Source organism: Psammomys obesus, unplaced genomic scaffold, assembly GCF_907164565.1.
Source record: "Psammomys obesus unplaced genomic scaffold, mPsaObe1.curated_primary_1811, whole genome shotgun sequence".
NCBI lineage: Eukaryota > Metazoa > Chordata > Mammalia > Rodentia > Muridae > Psammomys > Psammomys obesus.
The window spans coordinates 67,938,992-67,965,009 of NW_026585504.1; the positions used below are offsets into that span (position 1 = coordinate 67,938,992).

General features: G+C 42.7%; 1 protein-coding gene across 1 annotated transcript in view; it reads left to right on the top strand.

Annotated features, from left to right (window-relative positions):
- The window catches only part of Thsd7b (thrombospondin type 1 domain containing 7B), a 565,744-nt gene that overhangs the window by 6,009 nt on the left and 533,717 nt on the right, over nt 1-26,018 (top strand). Inside the window, exon 2 of the mRNA XM_055603283.1 lies at nt 18,024-18,834. Coding sequence (XP_055459258.1) covers nt 18,024-18,834 — 811 coding nt within the window. The remainder of the gene's footprint in view (nt 1-18,023; nt 18,835-26,018) is intronic.

Genomic DNA, 26,018 nt, shown 5'->3' on the forward strand with positions numbered 1-26,018 from the left:
ACCGATTTGAAGGCTAATAGAAATGGAAAATGACCAGGGAGGGAGCTTGCCACCAAGCCTGTGAGAATGAGCGTTATCCCAGCACCCACAGTGTGGCCCGAGAGAATCCGTTCTGGAAAGTTGTTTTTGGACACGTGAGCCCCAACACATACACCCACATATACATACACATGTCACACCAGATATCAACATTAATTTTTTTAAGTATAAGAAGAAAATCAGAATACATGTGGTGCTCATAATTGCACAAATCTCACTTTGGGCAGATAAAAGTTTTTTTTTTTTAAATTTTTCTCTCATACATTACAACTGCTCTTTATCTTCCCTCCATACCTCCCATTTTCCCCTTTCTTTATCCCCCTATTCTCTCCCCCAATTCACTCCTCCTTTTCTTTCAGAGATATCAACCCAAAAGGGCATAACATATACAATAAGACTAGACACAAACTCCTATCAAGGATGGGCAAGACAACCCAGTAGGTGGAAAACAGTCCCAAGAGCAGGTGAAGGAGTGAGGACACCCGCGCTCTCACTGGTAGGAGCCCCACAAAAACATCAAGCTAGCACTAACATGCATGCAGGAGACCTAGCTCCAGCGCACACTCGCTCTGTGAGCTCTGCTTCAGTCTCTGAGCCCCTCTGAACCCCGTTTTGTTGATTCTGTGGGCCTTGCTCTGGCCTCTCTGACTCCTACAATCCTTCCTCCCTCTCTTCTTTGGGCTTCCCCGAGATCCAAGAGGAGGGACCCAGTGGAGACCTCCAATTCGGCCTCTCCCTCTCTCTGTCTAATGTTTGGCTGTAGAGCTTTGCTTCTGCTGCCATCAGCTTCTGAGGAAACCTCTGATGACCGTGGGCCCCGCTACCTCTCTGTGAGGATAGCAGAATAGCATTAGGAATTATTTCATTGACTTTTTTTTCCTTTTCTTTACTGTAGTGCTAAATTAAGGTTGGTGGTTTTACTCTCCTGAATAGTACACATTTGAAGAAAGAAAAACATTAATATTAGGTTCAAATGGTGCCTCAGTGTCCTGAGTCTGCTCCTTATGACTTTTTGGTGGACCTTGGATTATTTCAACTCTCAGCAAAGACTGGTGCTTCTGCCAGTCAATGCCCTCAAGTCCAGGATGCTGAAAAATATGCTAGAGGAAAGAGTTTTTCACAACACAAAAGGTTCTGCTCACAGATGTGGAAATGACTAAATCTGAGAAATACCTATGCAGACCCAGAACCTGTAACGGGGCTGGGAGGATGGCTCCCTGTCTCTGCACGCTGTGTAGAGGGCTTGGATTTCACTCCCATCAGCAATACAGGCAGCTCCAGAGAATCCAATGCCCCCTGCTAGCCTCCACATACAACTGCATGCCTGTGCTGAGCCTAGAACCATGCAAACACATGTACATGTTCATAAATCAAAAGTATCTATCCTAAAAGAAAAAGAATCTGGTAGGAGAAAACTGCTCTCGTGTGGGCCTGGCAGAGCTACTGTGTCCAGGAACTGTGGAAAGCTTTGTTACCTCTGACATAGTCATAGCCAAAGGGATGAGAAGGTGAAAAGTTTCCTTTCAAGGTCACAAATACTGAACAGCAAAATCTACATTGAAAAATCACAGTTGACATAGCTCTAAAAGCAGCCTGATTCCTTTCTCTCCTTGTTTGTTTCTTGCAACCCTTTGCTTTAAATATGCGAAAAAAGGAACCTTAACATTGAAGACTAATTTGTGAGCCACAGTGACTCGTACAGGTGCCCTGCGTACTGTGTTTCTATCTGCTGATGCCCAGGTTACACGGCAGGCATTGATTTTCTGGATAAAAATCTGTGGTTGGGCCTTTGGGCCTCTGTCTTTCCCTGTTGCCTACTTGGATCAGGCTCTCTGACCTCAGACAGCATGCTCACATCTGTCTCCATCTACCTCACAGTAGTGAAGGGTCTGGCTTGCCTGTAGTGATGGTCCTTGTCCATTCCTTATTTTAACTGCTAGGACACAGAAGCGGTTCGAAGAGGAGACAAGGTCTATGGCCCCCCAGAGCTTCTACTTTGTGAGAACTGTGAGGGATGGGCAGTGTTCACAAATGTGTTCCAATGAAAGAACAGTCATGAGCCGGGTGTGAGCCATCACCCGGACCATATAGCTCTCACTTCACGCTTCTCTTCCCATCAATAAACAGAAGGCACGGCTGTTTGTTCCCGGGATCCAGTATTGAGTACCTGCTATTTATGTCGTCAACTAGAAAGAAGTAGCAAGACTATCGCAGACTCCATCCATCCTAGCAGAACACACTAAAACCTCAAGTAAGCCTCACTGTAGATTAGGAGTGTGAGCTTCAATTACTCCAAAGTGTAGAGGCTTGATAGTGTATTTCATCAGGGTATGAATTATGAGGTGCTCAGACTAATTCCCTGAGATCTCAAGGGGAGTTAGAAGTTCTCATCATGTATTACAGGAAGTTGGCACCCAGGGAGTAGTACGTTACAGTCAACATTACATTTCCATATTGAAACCATGAAGTAAGTATTGATTTTTGGAGCACTGTCACAGAGTGCTATTCACTCTTAAAATGACAATGGAATAAATTAATCTTTGGCAGATGGCTCGGAAATATGTTTCCGTGGTTCATTATTTTTCATGTGGTCTCTGTGTGAATAAAGGAATCAAATTTCTTTAATGTTGGATATCAGTAGTCTCTTGTTTGTATTCAGAAACACACCATTTTAACTAAAGGGATTAATCATCCATTTTATAGAAAGAAATAGAAACAGAATAGAGTTCCTTGATATTGTTGGTGATGAAATGAGGGTAAGGGAAGTGAATAAGAAATTTTGGGGTCACTGAGGTGGTATATATAGAATGGTAATTGAGATGTCCTAAAGAAATATGCAAAGAGATCAATAGTTTTAAATAGTAAGATATACACAAGTGTATAAAACCACAAATGTATACAAATGACATATTGTATAACATGATCATTTAATATTATACATTATATTTACATGTAATAGAAGAAATATACAATAGAAAATTAACATTATAAGTCATATCTGAAACAAGAAACAACTGGTTTAAATTTATGTAAGTTTTGATATAATACTGATATTATATTAATACTAATATAATGAAGGCTGGGTATATCTCTAAGTTGGTAGAATGCTTGCCCAGCACCTACAAAGCGTTACCCTTCCTCCCAGCCCTGCACAAGCTGGCTGTGGTGCTGTATACTTGTGATTCCAGTGTTTGAGAGATGGAACAGAAGGGCTGGGAGGAAAGGAGGCCGAAAGTCATCTGCGGCTACAAAATGAGTTCAATATACCTAGGACACATGACCTCCACACCCAGTGTGTGCATGTATGTATGTGTGTATGTGTGTGTGTGTATGTATGCTTATAGCGATGGACTGTATGTGTAAGCCAATTGTATGTGTCAGATGTTCCTTCAGAGGTCACATTCTTGTAGTGCTCCCTGCGGGGACCACAGAGTCCATAACATCGGGTTCTAATGCTGGAATTAGCTATTACCTCGCTCTATCTCACTGAGGTGAGGTCAATAAAGTACATGTTGTCTTACCCTAAGGTGAAACCCTAAAACAGCATGTGCTCTGTCTGTGGTGACACAGAGACTCTAAAGCGGAAGAGAAACGCCACGTGCAGAACCACCTGACTTGTTGCCACGTGACCAGAGAGAGAATTCAGTAATTACTCTCCCTCAGTTTGTGTTGTTACAACACTAAGCCTCGTTCCACTGGGCTAGTACTGTGTAGCCTGCTCATGTCTGCCTTGTGTTTGTGACATCTTCCTCAGTAGACCCTGGGGGGCCTCACATTTATATATATACATATATATTTATACATTTATATATATATATGTCTGTGAGTTTGTGTCCTGCAAAAGACCAAAAGACCTGAAGTTAGAATTTTGCTTCTATTTATGGAATATGGCCCCTTATGAAAAAAGAATATAAAAAATGTTTATGTTACAAAATTGAGGTTAAGTGTTCTTAGAATGGCGAACTATGTGTTTGAATAACAGGAGAGCAAAGGCTGACAGTACAGTGTTCTCATGCAAGCATGAAATCCTTAACACCCACAAAATGCTGTAACATATGCCTACAAATGCAGCACTGCGGTCACAGACAGCAGATCCCCGAAGATGGTTAGCCAATCAGCAGAGCTGAGCGGATGAGCTGCAGAGCAATCTGGAGGACACAGCAGACACTGATCTCCAGCTTCTGTGTGAACAGAAGTCCAAGTACAGCAGACAAATGAACAAATGTGTACATAGGCATCCATCCTAACCAGTCCATACCACACATAGCATGTAACACACATACACACACACACACAAATGTACACACTCGCATATTGCCTACACAGACAGGAACAGAAATAAAACATAAAAATAAGTCTTTAAAAATGATACATTTTAAATATTATTTCACCAGACTTTGCTCTGAAGTTTATCTAATAACAGGCCTCCCTTCATACCGATCCCTTGGACTGAACCCATCTTTCTATGGACTGACCTGGATTAGGTAATAAACTCTGGGAGAGGCGAGGACAGCAGAGTCCTGCCTGTCACTGGAGATGACGCAGCCCTGCACTTTCTTTCCAACCTTCAGTCTACCCGGTGACACATGCTGCCCTCCAGGAAGTATTATTTTCATTATGTAAATATAAAGCACTCCTGTCACACATGTGACATTTCTTCAATTCACTTTCTTTAGCCCTGGAATTCCCACAAAGCACTCTGGGAAATTCCAATCAGGCAGCGACTAAAACGAATTGATACAGGCTGCAAGGCATTGCCATGTGCCCACCCATGTGAGAAAGGGTAATTAGGATGGATTTCCCCAGTGCTGTATTGAGCAGAGCTCACATGTCCTCTGCGGCTGTCAGCCCTTGGGCAGGAGGAGGATGCATTTATTGTTATTTCCCAAACCCCCCTTCATGACTGTGTGCCATTGTGATTGCTGCAGCAGGTATTCTCCATTGCTTGAAAAGCCAGGGGCACAAAGCACATGGTTTCCTCTGTCTTTCCCTGACCTCCCTTAATTATGGATCCTGGACCTTTTCTATAGCAAAGAGCCCTGTTTTCAGCCCATCATCCAGGAGGCTCAGGTAACTCTGCAATTAGGCACTTCATGTTTTTAAACCTTTTGACCTAGGAAATGACTAGAGACCTTGACTTACCCTGCTCAGTGTCTTGGGTGTGTCTCAAGTACTCCAAGAAGCAGAGGAGCAGGGACAGGGATTTTATTATAACAAAACAAAAACAAAACAAACAAAAACCCCACAAAGGACCATGCATGGAGATAACCTAGAACCCCTGCACAGATGTAGCCCATGGCAGCTCAGTCTCCAAGTGGGTTCCCTAGTAAGGGGAGCAGGGACTGCCTCTGACATGAATTCAGTAGCTGTCTCATTGATCACCTACCCCTGAGGTGGGAGCAGCCTTGCCAGGCATGGAGGAAGACAAAGCAGTCATTCCTGACAGGACCTGAGAGGCTAGGGTCAGTTGGAAGGGGAGGAGGAGCTCTCCTACCAGTGGACTTGGGGAGGGACATGGGAGGAGAAGAGGGAGGGAGGGCAGGATTGGGAGTGGATGAAGGAGAGGGCTACAGCTGGGATACAAAATGAATAAATTGTAACTAATAAAAAAATAAATAAATTTTAAAAAACAATTTTTTTTTCCATAACCTTCTATGACTCTTCGATTTTGTAGAAACAAAATGTACTTTGGCACAATGATCCTTTGGCCCCCTGACTCCCCAGACAAAAGTCTCTGACTCAGATTCCCCTTTTAGAAATACATAACAAGACTGAAAATTTCCCAATAAGGTATGACTATGATAACATGGCTGCTGAACTCTCTGCACTCCCACAGGGACCCCACATCATCCTGACAGGGGTTAGGTTTCTAGGACTTCTTCTTCAAGTGAGTAGTGTGGTCCACATCAACCACCTTAGAGCCCACCTTCCACACTTCTCTCTCCTTAGATGGTTTTCTAGAAATCTGAGAATAGCATACTGTAAGCAGCCTTTATGATTGCGTCCACCCTTATTTTCTTCTTTCTGACAATTCTCTTGACAATATTCAAAGACAGCATCTTGGAATCTACGTGCCATGAGTTTGCTTTGTAAGATTGATTTAAGGAACTGCATGGATGTGACTGTTACCCATTTTCAATATCGTTTCTGGTGTATTTACTTTGGTGGTCATGATACAGAACCTGTGACCATCGCAGTTCTAACCTCCATACATTGCTAAATTGAGAAACAATAAACATTAACAACAGGCTTGTGTGAATGGATATGGTCTGCCTTTGGAACACAAAGACACTGTATCATTCTTATTGGGTGAGTTACCTGAGCCATTCTAATTAGATTTGTGCTCAAGCAAGAAAGAAAAATGGGCATTACATATACAATTGGAAATGACAACTACATTATTCAGGATTCTATAGAGGAAAATGATTAATATCTATAACAAATGACTTACAACTGAGAGGGTTGTGTACTCCAACCACAGCCCTCTACATGCTGGACCGGGTGAGAAGCTGTATTTACTTACTCCTTAAGTGTGGATGGCTCCTCAGATCCAGTATAATGCTGATGGCGTGGAGGAATCCCTGGGCACAGCTAGTCTTCAGTCCATGCTGGAAGACTGAAGATGTCAGTGAAGGATGGTGGAGGCAGAACAGTAGCAGGAGAGACTCACAGCAAGAAGCAAAGCCAGCCAGGCAAGCAGCATTGCTTCACTTCTCTACTCCTTCACATCTGGGAAGGTTTGAGTCTGTCAGTTAATCCTTGAGGAGACACACTCACATGCCACCTAACAGCATGAACCTTAGTTGACTCCAGAGCCAATCAAGTTGATATAATAATGGCCAACCATCACAAGTTTTTGAAATTTGGATTTGGCATCATTCTAAGTTTCTTCCCATGATATAGCCATGGGGACGCAGGGAAGAGAACTGTCTGTAGATTTTCTCTTTCCTAAACTCTACAACCCACTGACATGGTAACATTCCAGGGGTGGTAATTCTCCTAACTATGTTAAACATTTTCTATCTCTTCCCTTGCTATCTTGAATGTTCTATTCTGACTGCTCATCGAATGGCGAATTAGTGCTGCGGATGTTGTGTGAATGGAATCATTGCTTTCTGCTGAGTGTTTAAGTCAGATTAATTGAATGGTAAACAAAGAATTTAATAATTATTAGTAGACTCAATTCTAAGAATGTTGGATGTTTTTATGGGAGAATAAAGTATATCAGATGATAATGAAGGTTTTCCCAAGGAAGTGACTTAAAAGGGTAAGTAGAAATGAGTCTACAGTGAAGTGTGCAGAATTCGGTTTAAAGGCAGAGGTAGTTAACAAGGTAGGGGAGAAAGGTTAGCAAGATTATGGATTGACACTAACTGGCCCAAATCACTAACAATAAGAGAACAGATGAGTGCTGACGAGACAGGCACCTGGATGTCAAGTGGATGCTGTTTACAGCTACCACCGAAAGAGAAGAGCAGCTGGTGCCTCCCTCGAGCCTTCTATAGCAGGGAGCACTGGTGCCACCGGAGCTGTGAGCGTAGCAACCACCGTCGGCTAAATGTAAGGCCCACTCCATGAGAGGAGACCAATGCCCACACTGCTTGGCGAGGTAAGGGCCGAGACTAGGCAGGCCGTGGACCTAGGGGAAAACAAGGCTACTATTCTGTTAAAGGGTTGTAGCAATAAAATGACTCCTAATGACATTCTGCTGTACTGGCAGATTGGTGTCTTTGTCAGGCATCATAGAGAAGCTTCCTTCTGTAAATAGGCACAAATACAGAGACCCACAACTGGACAATATGCAGAGAGTAAGAGACCTTGGAATGCTCAGTTCTGAATGGGATGTCTCCATCAAATCCCTCCCCTCAGGGAGGGCTCAGAATCTGCAAAAAATAATACTGTCCAATGTCACCTCACTGGATATACAAGCCATACTCAAGAGTATGCTCCATGCCCAGTAGTAGATGACCAGCAGAAAACAAACTGTGATGTTCTCAAGTTTTTGTGTCAGGATGCTTTGTCTGGGCATTGTTTTCCCTCACAGGTCCTTTGCTTGTAGACTGTGCTTTCTGATTGTGTGTTTTTATGCATTATCTATGTGTGACCATGTGTGTCTCTATGTTTGTTTGTATTTTTTTTTATTTTGTGCTTTACTTTTGGCTCATTTTTCTGTTTGTATTTTTGTTTTGCCTCAGTCTGAATTTTTTTTTATTTTATTTTAGGTTCCTGTTAGTTTTCTAATGAGAGAGAAACAAAAGGGCAAGGATTTGGGTGAGTAGGGAGGTGGGTATACTCAGGAGGAGCTGAGGGAGTGAAAACCATGATCAGAATGTAGCATATGAAGAAATCTATTTTCAATTAAAATGTATTTGTTCTTTATTCTGAAGAAACAAGAATCTGTTAGAGCCTTTAGCAGGGAAGTGGCATCTGAGTGGCCCCATCCAGAGAGCGACACATGTGCATCATTCAGAAGCGCACAGCTGTGGCAGGGACGAGAGTCCGTGCAGTGCAGCCTGCAGCCGTAGAGTTGGGACCCAAGTAAGACACTACACCATTCATCAGTGAAGCAGAGAGTCGTGGCCACGTCTAAGCTAGTGGTGGTGGGTCAAAGAGGTGTGGCCAGGCTCAGGGCATGGAGACAAATCTTTATGCTTCTTTTCATGTTCATTAGACTTCATGTGGAAAATAGGAGTTTTTGGTCCTTTACATAGAAAATGTAATATGCTAATGTTGTCGTGATGCAGATGTTTCTCAGATACTGTTTTCAAATACATTAACTTGGAAATTAATTTTTAAACAAAATGAGGAAGACTTCACATTGTCATAAGCTACCATTTAAAATGAAGAATAATTATCCTATTTAAAATGAGATGGACCAATAACTATGTTCAGCAACTATATCTAGGTTTTTTTTCCCCTCTTGTACCAGTACACAGCAGAAACACCTGCTACTAGAAAGACCCATGCATTCAGAAGCAGATTTGATCCATGTAAACACAGCAATGGTGGTTTTTGTGGAGCCACTAAGAAAATTATTAGCTTTTGTATGCTCTTGTATAAAAGTCCTAGAGAAGCTAAACAAGGAGGACCCTAGGGAAGATGCTTAATCCTTATTCAAAGAGGCAAACAGAATAGACATCAGAAGTGGGAGAAGACAGGGAATAGGACAGAAGTCTACCACAGAAGGCCTGTGAAAGACTCTACCCAGTAGATGCTGAGATGCATAGCAAACTTTGGGCAGAGTACAGGGAATCTTATGGAAGAAGAAGGAGATAAAAATACCTGGAAGGGACTGGAGCTCCACAAGGAGATCAACAGAGCCAAAAAATCTGGGCCCAAGGGAGCCTGCAGAGACTGAAAAATCAATTAAGGACCATGTATGGAGAGGACCTAGACCTCCTGCTCAAATGCAGTCCATGGGTAGCTCAGTCTCCGTGGGGTTCCCTAGTAAGGGGAGTAAGGCCAGTCACTGGCATGAGCTCAGTTGCCTGCTCTTTGATCATCTTCCCTTGGCAGGGTGGCTTTATTAGACCACAGAGAAAGAGAAAGAAAATAATAATAAATTTTTAATTTTAATTTTTTAAAATAACCTCTTTTTAAATTTTATTTTTTATTAAGTACAGTTTATTCACCTTGTATCCAAGCTGTAGCTCACTCCCTCATCCCACCCTGTCCCAATCCCACCCTCCCTCCCTCTTCTCCTCCCATGTCCCTCTCCAAGTCTACTGATAGGAGAGGTCCTCCTCCCCTTCCCTCTGACCCTAGCCTATCAGGTCTCATCAGGACTGGCTGCATTGTCTTCCTCTGTGGCCTGGTAAGGCTGCTCCCCTCTGGGGGGGGTGATCAAAGAGCAGGCCACTGAATTCATGTCAGAGACAGCCCCTGTTCCCATTACTAGGGAACCCACTTGGACACTGAGCTGCCGTGGGCTACATCTGTGCAGGGGTTCTAGGTTATCTCCATACATGGTCCTTGGTTGGAGTATCAGTCTCAGAAAAAGACCCCTGTGCCCAGATTTCTTGGTTCTGTTGCTCTCCTTGTGGAGATCCTGTGCCTCTAAGTCTTTCATCTCCTACTTCTTTCATAAGATTCCCTGCACTCTGCCCCCCCAAAAAAAGCAGAATTATTTTGGGGAGTGCTTAATGGGAAATGGGATATTCATGTGTTATCTTGCTTTTTTTGTGCCTTTGAAGAGAATAGCTGCTATTCCTTGATCATCTAGGAGACAGACTGGAATGAAGCTGCCTCCTCCCAGCCTAACATTCATTGATCCTACGCTGTAAAAATAGAACTTTATTCTCATTGTTTTAAGCAGGGACATGTCTTAAGAAATCAGTTTGCTATATATGTATTTCAGCTTGCTTTGTGTGGTAGAAAACAAATAGATTTCTGTATGTCCTGAAGTCTGACCACTGTCTAGATAGTCAGGAAAGTAGGGGAGAAAATCCTTCAGGAGCATGTGTAAAGTCTAGATTTTCTTTCTTTGTAGCTCATAAGCTGTTGTCTTTCATACGAACAGCTGAGTGAATAATTTTCTTCTGCCTCACCAGGATACCCACAAGGCTTAGCTGAAGTATTTCCTGTAAGTAAAGTCGGAGTTGAGTGGAGTTGTATTTATGGCATGAAAACACCCCATAAATATCTCTTGACAAGTATCAGAGCCCAGCGAGTTCTAAAGCCATCTCCTGTGCCAAGCCACTGAGCAGAAACAAAGGGGTGAAGAGCTTTAGGACAGAGAGGAGAAGCAGGGCTCTCAGCATCTTATGATAGCTTCATTTGTAGCCCACACACCTCTTCTAAAAATATTTTGCATCATGGCTTTTATTAGGGTTCAGTGGTTCCAAATACATCATTTCTAAAAATAATTAAACTATAGTTTTTGTGTGAAAGTTTTAGAACAAGATAGAGTTGTTTATTTGGAGAATTCTTTCATTTCAAGTATGTTCTTATCTGGAAAAGCAGAACTCCATCTATCACAGATGTGTGTGCTGGAGAGATAGTGGGTGTGCAAAATTGCTATTGCTTTCATTCTTATAAGGACACACACTTTCTGCCTGTTGGCTGAGTGTTCCTAGCTAACCTCCTAAACTCCAACACAAGTGCTCAAGCACTGCTTCAGCCTGAGTTTCAGTGCAAACAAAAGCTGGATGGATTGGCACTCATGTAATGATGTGTGAAGGACCTCGGAGCTGCTCTCTGCTCCCTGTGGGACACCGAGGAGGTGAAATCTCAGCAGCTCATCACCTGGGCCATGAGAGTTCAACGTGCTTTCTAACTTGTTTATTCTGTCCCTCCACTGACTCCTCCCTGATACAAGGACTCAGGAGGTAATTATTCTTCCTCTGCAATTGTAGAGTTGTAGCAGCAAAAACCAGGGTACACTATAAAAATGACTGACCAGATTATTAAAATGGAACTGTAGGTCTTCTTTCTGCTACAAATACTTATAGGACCTTGAATATGTAATTGGATTGGTCTATACTTTATTTCTTCCTGAGAAACACATAGTCTTCAAGATCCTCCTCTTCATCCTTGGGTTCTAGGGAGTTAATGGATCAGGTTTCAGTAATTTTAGAAGAACCTCATGCCAGGATGCCACAAAAAAAACAGGCAATGAAAGAGCCACTTTTAGACTTTAGAAAATTTGAAAAGCAGGACTCAACCCAGAAATGCCAGTAAATAATTTTTAAAGGTGTTTTTCTGTCTGTGTGGCATTCATTTCTGTTCATAACAGTGAACAGATATATGTCTGTTCTTGCTCCCCTGCTACTTTTAGTGGATGCTGTATCCACTGGCAACTGATAATTTGTAATAAAAAGTGATAAATAAGAGAGGTGCTTTGCTTTTAAGTCAGTGGCATGTGTCCATAGAGATGAATTGGGTTTACAATGTGCTATTAGTGTCAAACAAAACATAGTCACCAAGAAGGAGCTGGGGTGCCCGCAATGTTTGTACTCAGTCCAGCGAGGTATAAACATCCTATCCAGATGTCTCTCATGGATTCAAAAGACCTCATCACACCTGTGAAAACAGGTTGTCTAGCTCCTAATTTCTGATACTAAGTTATTCCAGGGCAGCTGTTATTGAAATATTTGAGCCTGCCTATCGTGCAGGACATGATCGTGCTTTATGAAAGATGGTTTTAATGCAAATATGGGATTTTATTGGTTGTAAACTAAGAAAATGTGTGTGCGCGGATGTAGGGAGGGCACATTGGGGTTATATGTGCCAGGACATGAGTATGGAGGTCAGAGGTCACCTTACAGACATTCTTTCTCTCTTTACACCATGTGAGTCCTGGGGACAGAGAACAGAACTCAGTTTGTCTCTTGGGGTTTTTGCCAGGCTGCATCATCCACTTACAGACATTTCACTGCCATCTGACTGCCCTCTGTGAGAGCTTTTAAAGTACCGGGTGGTGCTGTGATGTGGATTTCTTGACTGTCAGGAGAGGTTTAGACTTTTACGACTTAGGGTTTTCATATATGTCTTCCTTCATGACACCTTCTCAGCTTTGGGTTTTATGCTTCCACTCTAGTGAGGTTGAGAAGCAATATCAGATTATCACTATGTATAAATAAAAACATACATGGACATACGGCCTTTTGGTAAACAAATCATCATAGTAGTTAGTGCCAGATTTTCTAAGACAGTTAATGCTTTATTAATTTTTGTATTTATAGACTCTAATATTCGGTCTTCTAAGTACTAGGTACATGCTGTTTGAGGGTGAATATGCTCTTCCTCAGTCTTAGGGCTTGAAGATATTGGCAAGTATTGGGATTTCTTAAATAGTGTTCATTATCTAGGAGATGTCCTACTTTAGTTTTTCTATTGCTGACATTAGATCTTTATCAGAAGGGAAAGTTCCTACACACATTTTCAGCTCCTTCTTGGCAATGAAGCACCTTGCAAGTAAGTCAGTGTTGTTTTATGTCAGATTTTATGATGTTGAGGTTTATGAGTGCACTGGCCGAGTAATTATCCACAAATAATCTGCTTAAGATGCTGAACCCTACATTATCATTCATGTCACTCCCCCACCCTGCTGCCCATGTTAAAAATAAAACAACGTCAGGATAATAAAAGCTGCGGCTAGGAAAGATGAATAATAAAGCAAACATCTCTTCTGACTGCATGAATGGCATGAAATCAGGGCCATTGATCCACTCAGTGCCAAGTGTCCTGCAAAGCTGTGGAGACTGTTTATTTCTCTCTGACCTCGAGGGTCCCAGTGTTTCCCAAGTATAGCAGGGATTGTAGCAGATGCCACATCTAAATTTAGATCTTCAGCAATCTGTCTCAAACAAGGTTATTTAGATTGGGTTATTCATTCACCCAAACTAATCCAGTTAAGAGTAACTTAATTAAGGGAATAAGATCTGCAGCCCTTTTCTGCCTGTGGATGGATGTTGTAGCACAGGGCTGACATATGTGCATGGGGGCCAAAACATGGGCAGAGCACCCTGGAAAAGAAGTGAGCCATCTATGTCACACTGCCTCCCATTAAGGCTCAGGGGACATTGCCGAAGAGGACTTAGAAAACTTTGGACAGAGTGCTGGGAATTTTATGAGAGAAGGGGGATATAGAAAGACTTGGAGGGGACAGGAGCCCCACAAAGAGACCAACAAAGCCAAAACTACTGGGCCCAGGGGGGACTGCAGAGACTGATGCATCAACCAAAGACCATACATAGAGAAGACCTAGACCCTCTGCTCAGATGTAGCCCATAGGCAGCTCAGTCTCCATATGGGTTCCCTAGTTAGGGGAGAAGAGACAGTCTCTGACATGAACTCGATTGCCTGCTCCTTGATCACTTCTCCCTGGTGGGGTGACCTAGCCAGCCCACAGAGGATGATGATCCAGGCAGCCCTGATGGGACCTGATGGGCTAGGGTCAGACAGTAGGGAAGGAGGACTTCCCCTATTTGTATGGGGGGGGGGGAGTGGAAGTGGGAGGAGAGGAGGGAGGGGGCTACAACCAGATACAAAGTGAATAAACTGTAAATAACAACAGCAACAATAATAATAGATTGTAAGAGCCAGAGATCAGAGAGGACCAGAGCGAAACAGTGTCTCTTGGACATGACAAGCTTGCTGCACTCATGAACTCAGCAGCTGTGGTTGCCTGCACAATGCCTGTACAAGAACAAGCCAGTCAACATTCCAGGGAGGTGCTGAGGATGAGGTGCTCCTCTAGATGAGGAGCCATTGCCACTAGATGGCTGCAGAGAGTGGGAGAGCTCTTTCTTTACTTTTCTTCAGGGAATGACCACATACCATAAAATACAGGGAGCACTACTTGGACTCAGTGGGGAGGGAGGAGAATGCCATGGTCATGACTTAGAGCTATTGGAGAACGGGAGTCTGGGGTTGATGAGATAAAAAATAAATTGTTTGAAATTCTTTAAGAATTATGATAAATAGGTAAATAACTAAACTTTAATGCCCAACAACTAATTCAGGAGTACCTATTTCTACCTCATAAAAAAGACAATAAGTGTCAGGCACACCCCTACTTATTTAGACTGGCCTAGGTAAACATGCACAAACCAATATTAGCTCTACCCTGTGTATCAGTGAAATATTTCTTACTAGAGTGATGGGTGGCAGAGCAATTGTTTAGAGAAATACTGTTTTAGTATCAAAACTCCCCTTGGCTTCATTCCTATTTTCCATTTAAAACATACATAGATACTGAACTGATGTTAAAAAATATAAAATGAGTTTCTTTATGTTATTTATTTAGATATAATCTGAATGTAATTATGATTTCTGTATATGTTTTTTGTCTGATCATTTTAAAGCTTATGTTTTGTGTATGAACTTAGATAAAGGTTATATTATATTTCAAACTTCAGGCTCTTTTTATAAAAATGCACATTTGGGTTGTTTGATTTGTTTTTTTTTTTCCACCCATGGCAAAAACCCTCAGGTCTGGAACTTTCATTCATGTGTACTGAAAGTTCATTACCAACTAAAACTGAATAAATCATGAAACACATTTTTTTATTCATGCTTGAGAAATGCAAATCACTGCAGGCCACCTGCCCATACTCCCGTCTTGTGTGTTTTGTCTACAATTTGTTTTCCATTTATCCTAAGCACACAGCATTCACTTTGCACTGGCTTCTTATTCACTTGTTTTTGTCTGTCTTCAACATTGCTTCAGCCTTTCTGCACAAACTGCCCAGTGTTTCCAAACACAGAGCCTAGGAGGTGGAGTCTGTGAACACCCACTGTGCCTTCACCGCCTCTCATTCTATCCAAGGGATACTGATGAGCAAGCCCACTGCAGCTTTCACTGTGACATGAATCGATCTGTGATTGTAGCAATTTATTTTTTAAGAGTTACATTTTGTCTTCCGTTGATCTGGGAAAATGGTGCTATTTGATAACATTTTGTGTTGAGGAAAGATGTAAAAGCTCAAACAAGGATGTATAAGGCTTACGTTTCACCTAACAAAAATGAGCTACTTTATATTTGAGAATAACTAAAGGACTTTTAATGAGAAAAACTATTACGATGATAAGAAAATGTCTTAGTCAAATACTTTTTTCAAGTATAATCTCAGCTGGGAATGGTGGTATACACCTTAATCCCAGCACTTGGGAGGCAGAGGCAGGCAGATCTGAGTTTGAGGCCAGCCTGGTCTACAAAGTGAGTCCAGGACAGCCAGAGCTTGTTACACAGAGAAACCCTCTCTCAAAAGAAAAATTACATATCTATTTGATAGTATGTTTTAACTGAATGAAATTTAATATTAGCCTTTCAAGATTGAGTAGCAACAGATTGACTCTTCTTTTCATTCTTTAATTCACACCAAAAATGTTGAGTGGAGAATTGTGTGTATTTAATGCCTGGGCAAATAGAGATACCCTGACAGCCATTATTTTAAAGCCTAAGGTACTTTGCAAAAATGTTTCCTTTTATTATCTCTAATTATTTTAATATCTCCTATGATAGACTTTATACATACATCATCTGCTTTTTAAATATCCCTTCATAGAGTAGATCTTTGTAGTGAGACTAATGCATTATCCAACACAGTGGACGGTGGTAGGATACTTAAGATGAAACAGCTCTGCGCCATTTAGGTTCCAGAGGCTGCGGGCAGTGGCCAGCTACCAAGTATCTTCATTTGCAAACTGTAGCTTTGCGTGCTACAGTTCATCAAGTCAGGTCATCCTGAGACTTCACTCTCAAGCATCATCACTTTAGCAGGGTCAGTCGACGGGATGAAATGCTGGAAATGAGCAAACTTGCACTTACGCTGCTGAGTAAAATCTGGTCTACTGCAGAAATTTCTCTTCTCTCATTTCAATAAAATGAGCACCTGACTGTGTTGATCTCTTTTGTAAGTGAAGAAAGTGTTGCCACTGCATCTTGGCAGTGTTATCATGGATGCTAGGTTTACATAGCTGGAGTAGACATGAGAAGGAACTGAACTACCAAGAATATCAGAATGAGACACTATTTTTCTTCTAAAACTCCATACCCTGCCATAGCAGGTAACTCAACTGCAGACACCTGTTCTCTGGGATATGTAGGTGACTTCATCCCTCCAATGTTTGTGACTGAGCTCCTAAACATGTGGTTGATCGCCATGTATTATACACCCCATGAAGTGACTGAGCTGCATTTGGGGTAGCCAGCAAGACTTAGAAACAGGAAGACTGTGTCGTCTTTCCCACCCCGTGTTAATTGCTCTCTAAGGCTACCTTAACGGCCCTCAGACTCTTTCTACTCAGCATGGATTTACTAAACGTGCACAGGTTCTGGTTACACATGTAAGGAAAGTGAAAGGGAGATATTGCTTTTTCCATCCGTGTAACATGATTGCTTTCTGTCTGTGTGAAACATGCATGATAAAAGATGGGAGATGATTCTGTGGGCAAAGTGTTTGTCCTGCATGCATAAGGACCTGAGTTCAATACCCACAACCCATGAGAAATGGCTGGACATTGTAGCACATGTTGGCAGTCCCAGCTCTGGGGAGGCAGAGACAGGCAGGCCCTGGCAAGCCACGCAGGCAAGGCTATTTGGTGAGCTCTCAGCTAGAAAGTAGAGACCTTGTCTCAGAAAGGAAGAGAGAGAGAGAGAAAGAGAAAGAGAAAGAGAAAGAGAAAGAGAAAGAGAAAGAGAAAGAGAAAGAAAAACATGGCTGATACACCGAGAATGTCCTCTGGCTTCCATATAATGCCCCATCTTTCTGATAATGACTTTGCAGACAGTCCTGATGCGACCTGATAGGCTAGGGTCAGATGGAAGGGGAGGAGGACCTCCCCTGTCAGTGGACTAAGGAAGAGGCATGGGAGGAGAAGAGGAAGGGAGGACTGGATTGGGAGGGGATGGGGAAGGAGGCTACAGCTGGGATACAAAGTGAATAAGTTGTAATAACTAAAAAATTAAAACACACAAAACAAATTACAGACACTTGTGTTCTGCCATGTAGGCGTTAGGAATTGAACCTGAGATTTCTGGAAGAAGAGCCAGTGCTCTTAAGGGCTGAGCCATCTTTTCAGCCCCTATGGCAGCCCAATGAAAAAATTCCCTAGCTAGAATGTATTAGTATTAAGTTAGAAGGAATTAATAATAAGTTATATACACAGGCTTTGGAACATAACCATCATAACGGTCTGATCGTTTGTTAAATGGTGTTTCCTCAGCACCGCACAGTATCTTGGTACTTGGAACACCTCCACAGGTCACCGCCTTCTTTATTTCCCACATTACATGACTAAAGAAATAAACTTCACAGTAGTAAGTACTTTTTTTTACTAACTTGCATTGCTGATCATAGATGGAAGGTGGTTTCCACATTCTTAAACTGAGGTAGAGCCCACGAACCTCAACACTATATACTGCCTCCATCTCACATCAAATTTGTGGGGTTTTAGCGGATGTCTTGTGCGATAAGTAGCTAGACTTCTCTTTCCACCAGAGTTGAAGAATGATGGAGAGCCTTGTTTTCTTGTCTCAGGTCCCTGGGGAAGGTGTGCAGGTGACTGCGGACCGGGCGGAGCCCAGACTCGAGCTGTGTGGTGCTTTCACGTGGAAGGGTGGACCAGTCCCGTGTCCAACTGTGATGAAAGCAGCCGACCTCCGAAGGAAAGGAGCTGTTTCCGCGTGTGTGACTGGCACAGCGACCTGTTCCAGTGGGAGGTCTCTGACTGGCACCGCTGCCTGCTGGCGCCTGGGGCGCAGGGCCAGCCTCAGCCTCGAGCTGCGGAGTGCGTGACGGCGCAGCACGGCCTGCAGCACCGCAGCGTGCGCTGTCTTCAGAAGCTCAACGGAAGCATGGTGGCCAGGGAGATCTGTGAGCACTTTGCTCCTCCGCCCCCCACGGAGCAAGCCTGCCTCATTCCTTGCCCCAGGGATTGTGTGGTGTCCGAGTTCTCCCCGTGGTCCACCTGCAGCCAGGGCTGTGGGAAGAAGCTGCAGCACAGAACTCGCGTGGCCATCGCGCCCCCTTTGTATGGAGGTCTGCAGTGCCCGAATCTGACTGAGTCCAGAGCCTGCGAGGCTCCCGTTTCCTGTCCTCTTGGGAAAGAGGAATACTCCTTCAGCCTCAAGGTGGGACCATGGAGCAAGTGTAGACTCCCTCACCTTAAGGAAGTCGATCTCAGTGGAAGAAACGTCCAGGATTTTAGCTCTGATTCAAACGAGCAAGTCGCCCTAACGCATCAGAGTTACAAAGCACACCACCACTCCCAGCCTGGGGATGTAGAGATAGGTTTTCAAACCAGGCAGGTGTGGTGTACCAGAAGTGATGGAAGAAACGCCCTGCTAAGGTAGGATGTCCTTCCTGCTTGTCTTTCGTTGACCTAGGATAGCTCAATGAGCACATGCATTAAGGCTTCTTTGTGATCTCTATAAAGGTTTAAAAAAATGTTAGTGAAGTTTGTAATTTGGGATTTAGAGACTTCTGTTCCATTTAAGAAGTTTTCTATTTCTGTTAGGAATGTCAGACATTTCATAGTGGGAGCAGCCAGTGTGTTAAACTTCTATTGCATTTCTCTTTGTGTGTCTGTCTGTCTTCAAGCCTCGTGTGTGTGTCTGCCTCTATGTCTTGGATCTATCTCCGCCTCCACCTCCTAGCCCCCACCCTGTGTGTGTGCATGTGTGTGCGCGGGTTTGCGTGTGTGAGTGTGTGTGTGTGTGTGTGTGTGTGTGTGTGTGTGTGTGTTACATGTATCCACCACGAGGGTCCCGGGGCTCTACCTCAGGGTTTCAGGCCTGGCCTGGCAGCAGCCACCTCCCCATCTCTCGGGCCGCACAGTATTTTACATTCTGGGATTACTGTCCCCACCACACAGAGGTTAAGCCTTTTGCTTCTACATTTCATCCCAACAATGAGTACAAACAGAAGACTTCAGTGACTGGAGGGCTTTAGTGACGACCGTAATGGAACTAAGTGGCTCTTTATGCTAAGAACTCAGCTTTGCTCCCGAGCTGGTATACAGATGTGTCAGTGTTCCCTGCCTTTAACTACGGATCTGTGGGATTGTGAGTTTATTTCCATTTCACTTCTTTACTATATTTTCTGCCACTTGAGACATTCTCGAATATCGGAGTTGAATGAAATTTTATATTAATAACAACAACAAAACAACCCAGGACTGCTTTAGTTTTTAGCATTGCTTAATCAAAAATGAAAACTTGTATGAACAATAATTAAAATATTCTTTCTGGGTTGGGAATAAACACTTAAAAGCAATAATTTGGATATTAAAATTGTATGAATGTATTAATTTAAATATGTAGTCTAAGACATCATAACAGAAGCTCGTAGAACCATGTTGGAAATGTGTTTAGTTTGCGTCCCGCTCCTTAAATGGAAATGTTAGTAAACATTGATACCCCTCAAATACACAATTAAGGTACCTTTCAATAATATTGAAATCAGCAAACATCACAGTGCTATTCTCAGGCTGTAATCATTGTCATCAGCGGCTCTTTCTTGAGAACACAAAAGGACTTTCCCTGTGCAGTGATGTGGTGATGGTGTTTTTCCTAAGGTCCTTCACAGGGGGATGTAGCTCATCTTTGATGCTTCTTTCTGATTCGCCATAAACAACCCACAAGGACTTTGAGAACTAATTTCTGCCACTTTACTACCTGTCTCTGAAAAGCCCCAAAGATTACACAGAAGATCAGGACAATTTATTTGAACACATGTGTGGGATTCTATAAAAAATGTGTTTTTAATATTTCGTATGTATTTCTTTCATAAACAACGCAGACAGAATTCCCATTTCACTAATAATCTGTTTATGTTCATCAGATTCCTTTTTGTTAAAAAGTAGATTTTGTTTTATTCTTTCTTTTATTGAAAATTGGTTTTTTTAAATACAATATATTCTGAATAGAGTTTCCCAACCGCTGCAGATCCTCCCTACCTTCCCTCCAACCAGATCCATAATCTTATTGTCTGTTCTTAAAAAACAAACAAACATGTATGGATAATAATATAATAAGATAAAAAAGAGAAAACAAAACAAATGAATCAGAATAGGACAAAACAAACAAAAGAAAAAGAAACAAAAATGATGAGAAACACATAGACTCAGAGACACACTTGTTCTCACACACAGGAATCCCATAAAAATATAAAATCAGAAGCCATTATATATAATTATAATATAAAATATGATTATATTATAGTTATAATATATATTTATTTTATTTTATATTTTATATTATAATTATATATTATAATATATTATTATGTATAATGGCTTCTGGTTATATATATAGAAATATATTTATTTATATATTTGTGTGTATATATATATGTATATATATACATATATATATCAAAGAATCTGTAAGGTAGGAAGAGAGGATGGAAGGAAGGAAGGGAAAGAAGAAAGAAGAGGAGAAAGAGTGAGAGAGAGAGCAAGCGAGAGAGAGAGATGCCCTGACACAACATTCTGAAATGCAGCCCTTCCAAAGATGTCCTTGAGCGCATTTTCTGTTGGGTCTCTACTGCTGGGCATGGGCCTGCCCTCAAGAGAGAATTGTTTCCTCAGCGAGGTTCCCTTGGAGAAAACTCCTTTCCATTTGCAGGTGTTTATTAATTGGAGCTAGGCTCAGGGTTAGGGACAGGAGGACAGGAGCGCTGTGTCTCCTCTCTGTCCTAGGGCCCTAGCAGGTGCCAACCCATGCAGGCCCTGCTCATGCTGCCACAGTCTCTTTGCGTTCATGCGTGTGTGCTGTGCTGTGTGTCAAAGGCTGTGTTTCCCTGGCGTTCTCCATCCCACCTGCTTCTAAACCCACTTTGTTTACAGCATTAGACTGTAGCTGAGTAGAGTGGCAGCACAGTGTTCCCAGATTCTTCTTCACATTCTGAAACAGTTCTGCTCCTCTGGAATGCTTTGCATTCCAGAGGTGATACTCTTGCCCTATATAAGTTACACATTGAATATTTTTTTCTCCAATTCAACTGTTGAAAATCTAACCTGGAATGACGTGAGGCTTGGGGGTTGGGTCTTTAAGGCATCAAGGTAGAGCCCCCATAAATGGAACTACTGTTTTACTGGCTGGTTGTTTTTTTTTTTCTTTTTTGCTGTTTCATGACAATTTCAATATTTAATTTCATAGAGAGATTACTACCAGAACTTGATTGGTACTCTGCTCTCTGACTTCCAGGCTGAGTTGCTGAGTTGTTGTCAACGGCACTATGTTTCTTTTCTTTTTTTTTTTAATTAAATGTTTTTTTTATGTGCATTGGTGTTTTATGTGATTTCACATCTGTGTGAGGGTATCAGATATCTGGAAACTGTACTCACAGACAGCTATGAGCAGCCATACTGGTACTGTAAATACAACCTGGGTCCTCTGGAAGAGCAGTGAGTGCTCTTAACCACTGAGCGTGCTCTCCAGCCCTGGCATTCTGTTTCTCAAAAGCCTTGTGGTCCAGGCACTTCTGTTATAATACTGGGACCTTACTAAGGGTGTGTTATGAAGAGATAATATAGTTTAGGATCTTCAACATGAGCTGGCTTACTTCTGTGGTTAGAGGTTAGAAACCCCTAAATCAAGAAGCAGGTTCATTTCTTTCCTCACAAAGGCTCCCTTCCCAGCCTTTAGGCTGCCTTTTGCATGTGCCCGTGTGTGGAAAGAGAGAAGGAAAGAAAAGGTCACATGTTCAGGATGAACTAAACTAAACTAACCTCATGTTTAGTATGAGTGCTAAGTCTAACCCAAGGGTCTTCTTCATGCCCTAGTCATTTATCAAAGTCCCCAACTCTAAAACAGGAGTGTAAATCTCAATTTAGGGGTGCAATTTCATCTACAATATTCACTTGGTGATAATGGATGAAATAAGGGCAGTAGCAATACGTTTAGAGTCAGGAGCTTGCATCTGTCCTCCCTCTTCCTACAGACCACAGGTTGGACAGGTAGATAGTAATATGCCTCCACCATTGGATTATTTTCCAGAATTGACTTTCACTCTGTCCTTTCTAAGTTCTGGGATCCACTATTCATTTTGCTGTCTTCAAACTTGAATTTTCAGTATGTAACATGTGTAACCCACAGAACTGAAGTTATATACCACGTAGCCTTTTCTGAATAATTTCTTTTCAATTACCAGTGTACACTTACATTCACCTATTCTATCATGGTTTCTGTTGTCATTGTTATTTTCGGTGTGTGAGTGGTAAGTGTCTGCCCACCCAGACACTCCAAAAGGACGTCAACTGACATTACCTTGTGTCATGTCTCTCACTAAATCTGGAGCAAGGCTGGAAGCTACCAAGCCCCAGAAATCCTAATATCTACACGCCTAGCAACACTGGAATTACCTGTGTGTTCACAGGCTCACCTGGCTCTTAATGTGGGTGCTGAGGATTTAACCCAGGTCCTAACACTGAGACACCCTTTCAGCTACATACCTTCTTCCTTTTCATCACTGACTCGTACTAGTGTATGGAACCACAGTTCCTTCTTCCATTCCCCGAGGATCATTTTGCTTGCTTCCAGGCTTGGGCTACTATGGATACAGTTACAGTAAAAAGAATTATACAGATATTTTTGCATGCAATGTTTCAACTCTTCTAAAAAAGTTCCAATGAGTGCAGCGACTGTGGAGAGAATGTGCTTGGCTTTTGTAAGGAGCTGTCAAGTGTGTGGCTGAAGAAATGGCTCAGCGGTTACAAGCACATATCCTTGCCTAGGACCTGAGGCCATTTGCCAGCATTCACACCGCGCATGTCACGATGCCCAGTCACTGCAGCTGTGTTCAAGCACACAGCACATAGCAAGGTGTTCAGTGTGATAAACAACCCACAGATAGACACATACAGTTAAATTAGATCATAGTATTAAAAACAGAAATGCCAACTCTCTTCCATTTTCCATTCCTGCAGTCGCTGAGAAGGAAGCCTGTGTCCGTGAGAAGGAAGCCAGTATTTGTTGCTGACACTGTGCGATGGTTGGGGTTGTAAGAGGAGAGCAGTGCTATCCCATCGTGCTTAGGTGTTTGTTCTTCCGCTTTCAGTATTCACGCTCTGTGGTATTCCCTGAGTCTCCTGGAGCTACGTTTTGCTATTTATTGTTAACATGGAGGTAGCACTCATAAAAGGTAACATTCATGAAAGGGTCCCCAGGGGCTGAGTCTTCCAGGAGCTTCTAGCTGTCCACCCTGAGCCTAGATCAGCCACTGTTAGGTTTCCCTGCTCTGCTATGGCTCCAGGGCTGATTTCTGCTCCTGCCTTTCTTTCAATAGGCTATGCTTGTTTTCCTCTGCTCCTTGTCTCTCCAATTGGGGGTCAGTTAATTGCCTTTGGACATCAGTTCTCTGAAGGATTTAAGAAGATTTGTTGTTTGTCGGTCACAGTCCCTTGCATGCCTGGATGGGCACCAGAAGTCCCTGTGATCTGTTTAACATTTGTGGCAGCATATTGAACCAGAGCAGCTCTCTCCATATTATGCCATGAAATCACATCTCATGAACATTCATTTCATTTAGTCATCAAGGTTATGAAATGCCTCATATACTGCCATGGAATGATCAAGCTGTTAGGAAATATGGTGTTAGTGAGGGCGTTTCTGTATCTTCACCTTCTGCTGCCAAGACAGAAGCGTTGCTCTTGCCAGGCATTTGAGCTTGTGGTTGACGGGGCTGTCTCATTTCTCCATGACTCAGGGAACTATGCTGGCACTGCCTTATGGGAATTTTATGAAGAGGTTGAAATATATCTCCCCAAAGAACTGCCTTTCTTTTCTTGTTCCTTCTTTTCTTCCTGCCTTTCTCTTTAGTTTTACACAAGCATATATTGGTTTTAACTAACTGGTTTATAGAGCCATTTTCTCATGTCTGTAGAGTATATTTTGAGCACATTCACCCTCTGTTGCTATTCTCCTTCCTGTTGACTCCTGTCCTCTTACTATAGTTCCTATTCAGCGTTTATGTCCAATTTTTGTCTGTTTTCGTGACTCGATGAGTTTGCTTAGCGTTATGGGAATGTGGGCAATGGATGGGTTATTTACAGGAGCCTGGTTATTTATTGTCACTTAGTCGTGACTGTACCACTGAACAAACATTCCCCTCTGCCCCCAACAGCCATTAGCTGGATGCAGATCCTCAGCGAGGGGTGGGGTTTGTGAGACCCTCCTCTCCCGAGATGGAACATCAACAGTGTAAGTCTCATGCAGGTAATCACAGTGGGGCAGGAGGTCAGGAATGCGCTGGCTTGTCGTCCTATGGTACGCTTATTGTTGAAAAACATCACTATCTTTGTGCTCCAAGATGAACTTTTGAGTCTCTCCTAATTCCTGTGCTTTGTCTAAATGTACAATCAGCTTTTGCGTGGTTGTGCATCTGAGGTAGGGCCTGCTGCTCTTTGCTGGCCTCTGGAAGGCTGCGGGGTCACTGGGGTTTGCATTTCATCTGTTTTGACCATGGTGCCTGCTATCTCTCGTGCCTGTGGCATAGGAAAAACCTGTTTCCACTTCCATAATGTTGCCTCCGCAGGGCTTTGCTGAAAGTCACTTTCTCTTTCTAGGACACACCTTTAATGAATGCCCTTCATTGGCCATCTCATCGACCACCATGTCCTTCAATAAACACCCCCAGGAATTTTCCCTTCTCATTTAATGTTTGCAGTGGAGAGGCAGGGCATGGCCCTCTGTGCCTTTCCACATCATCGCTTTGCCTCTTGGATTTGAATTCTTTCTTCTTATTTTAATGATGTATTTATGCTATTTCAAATGGAGGCGTGTTTCGCCTGCATGTGCATACCTGCATCATGTGTGTGCATTCCTCACGAGGCCAGGCGGGATGTCAGGTCCATTGGAACTGCAGTTACAGATGGTTGGAGCTGCTCTTTGGTCCTCCAGCAGAGCCGCAGAGTTCTCCACCATTGAGCCATCTCGCCACTCCCATCGTCTTTGCTTCTAATGGTCTCATCATACTTCCTGACTTATCTCTTCTTTTGATGAAACTATCTTTCTAGTTCCATTATTACTTTTAAGATACCTGTCAGGTATCTTGTTAGTCTTTTCTTTATCAAAGGCTACTGGCTTTTTATACCTTGTAACTCATGAAATGAAACTGTCTGAACCATTTTGTCTTTATTTTACCTTTTATTGACAGAGTGGAGGTACATCCGTGTTAAGAAATAGGAGTAGGGCAGTGGTGGCACTTGTCTTTAACCCTAGCCCTTGGGAGGCAGCCACACTTAGATCTCTGAGCTCCAGGCCAGCCTTGTCTACAAGGGTGAGTTCCAGGACAGCCAGAATTACACAGGGAAACTCTGTCTTAAAACAACAACAACAGATTTGTTAGCTTGGCAGTGTTGGTGTATGCTTTTAATCACAGTACTTGGGAAGCAGGGCAGAGGCAGACAGATCTCTATGAGTTTGAGCCGGATCTACAGAGTAGGGAAGGCAAGGGCTACTCAGAGAAACTCTGGCTCAAAAATGAAAGAAAGAAAGAAAGAAAGAAAGAAAGAAAGAAAGAAAGAAAGAA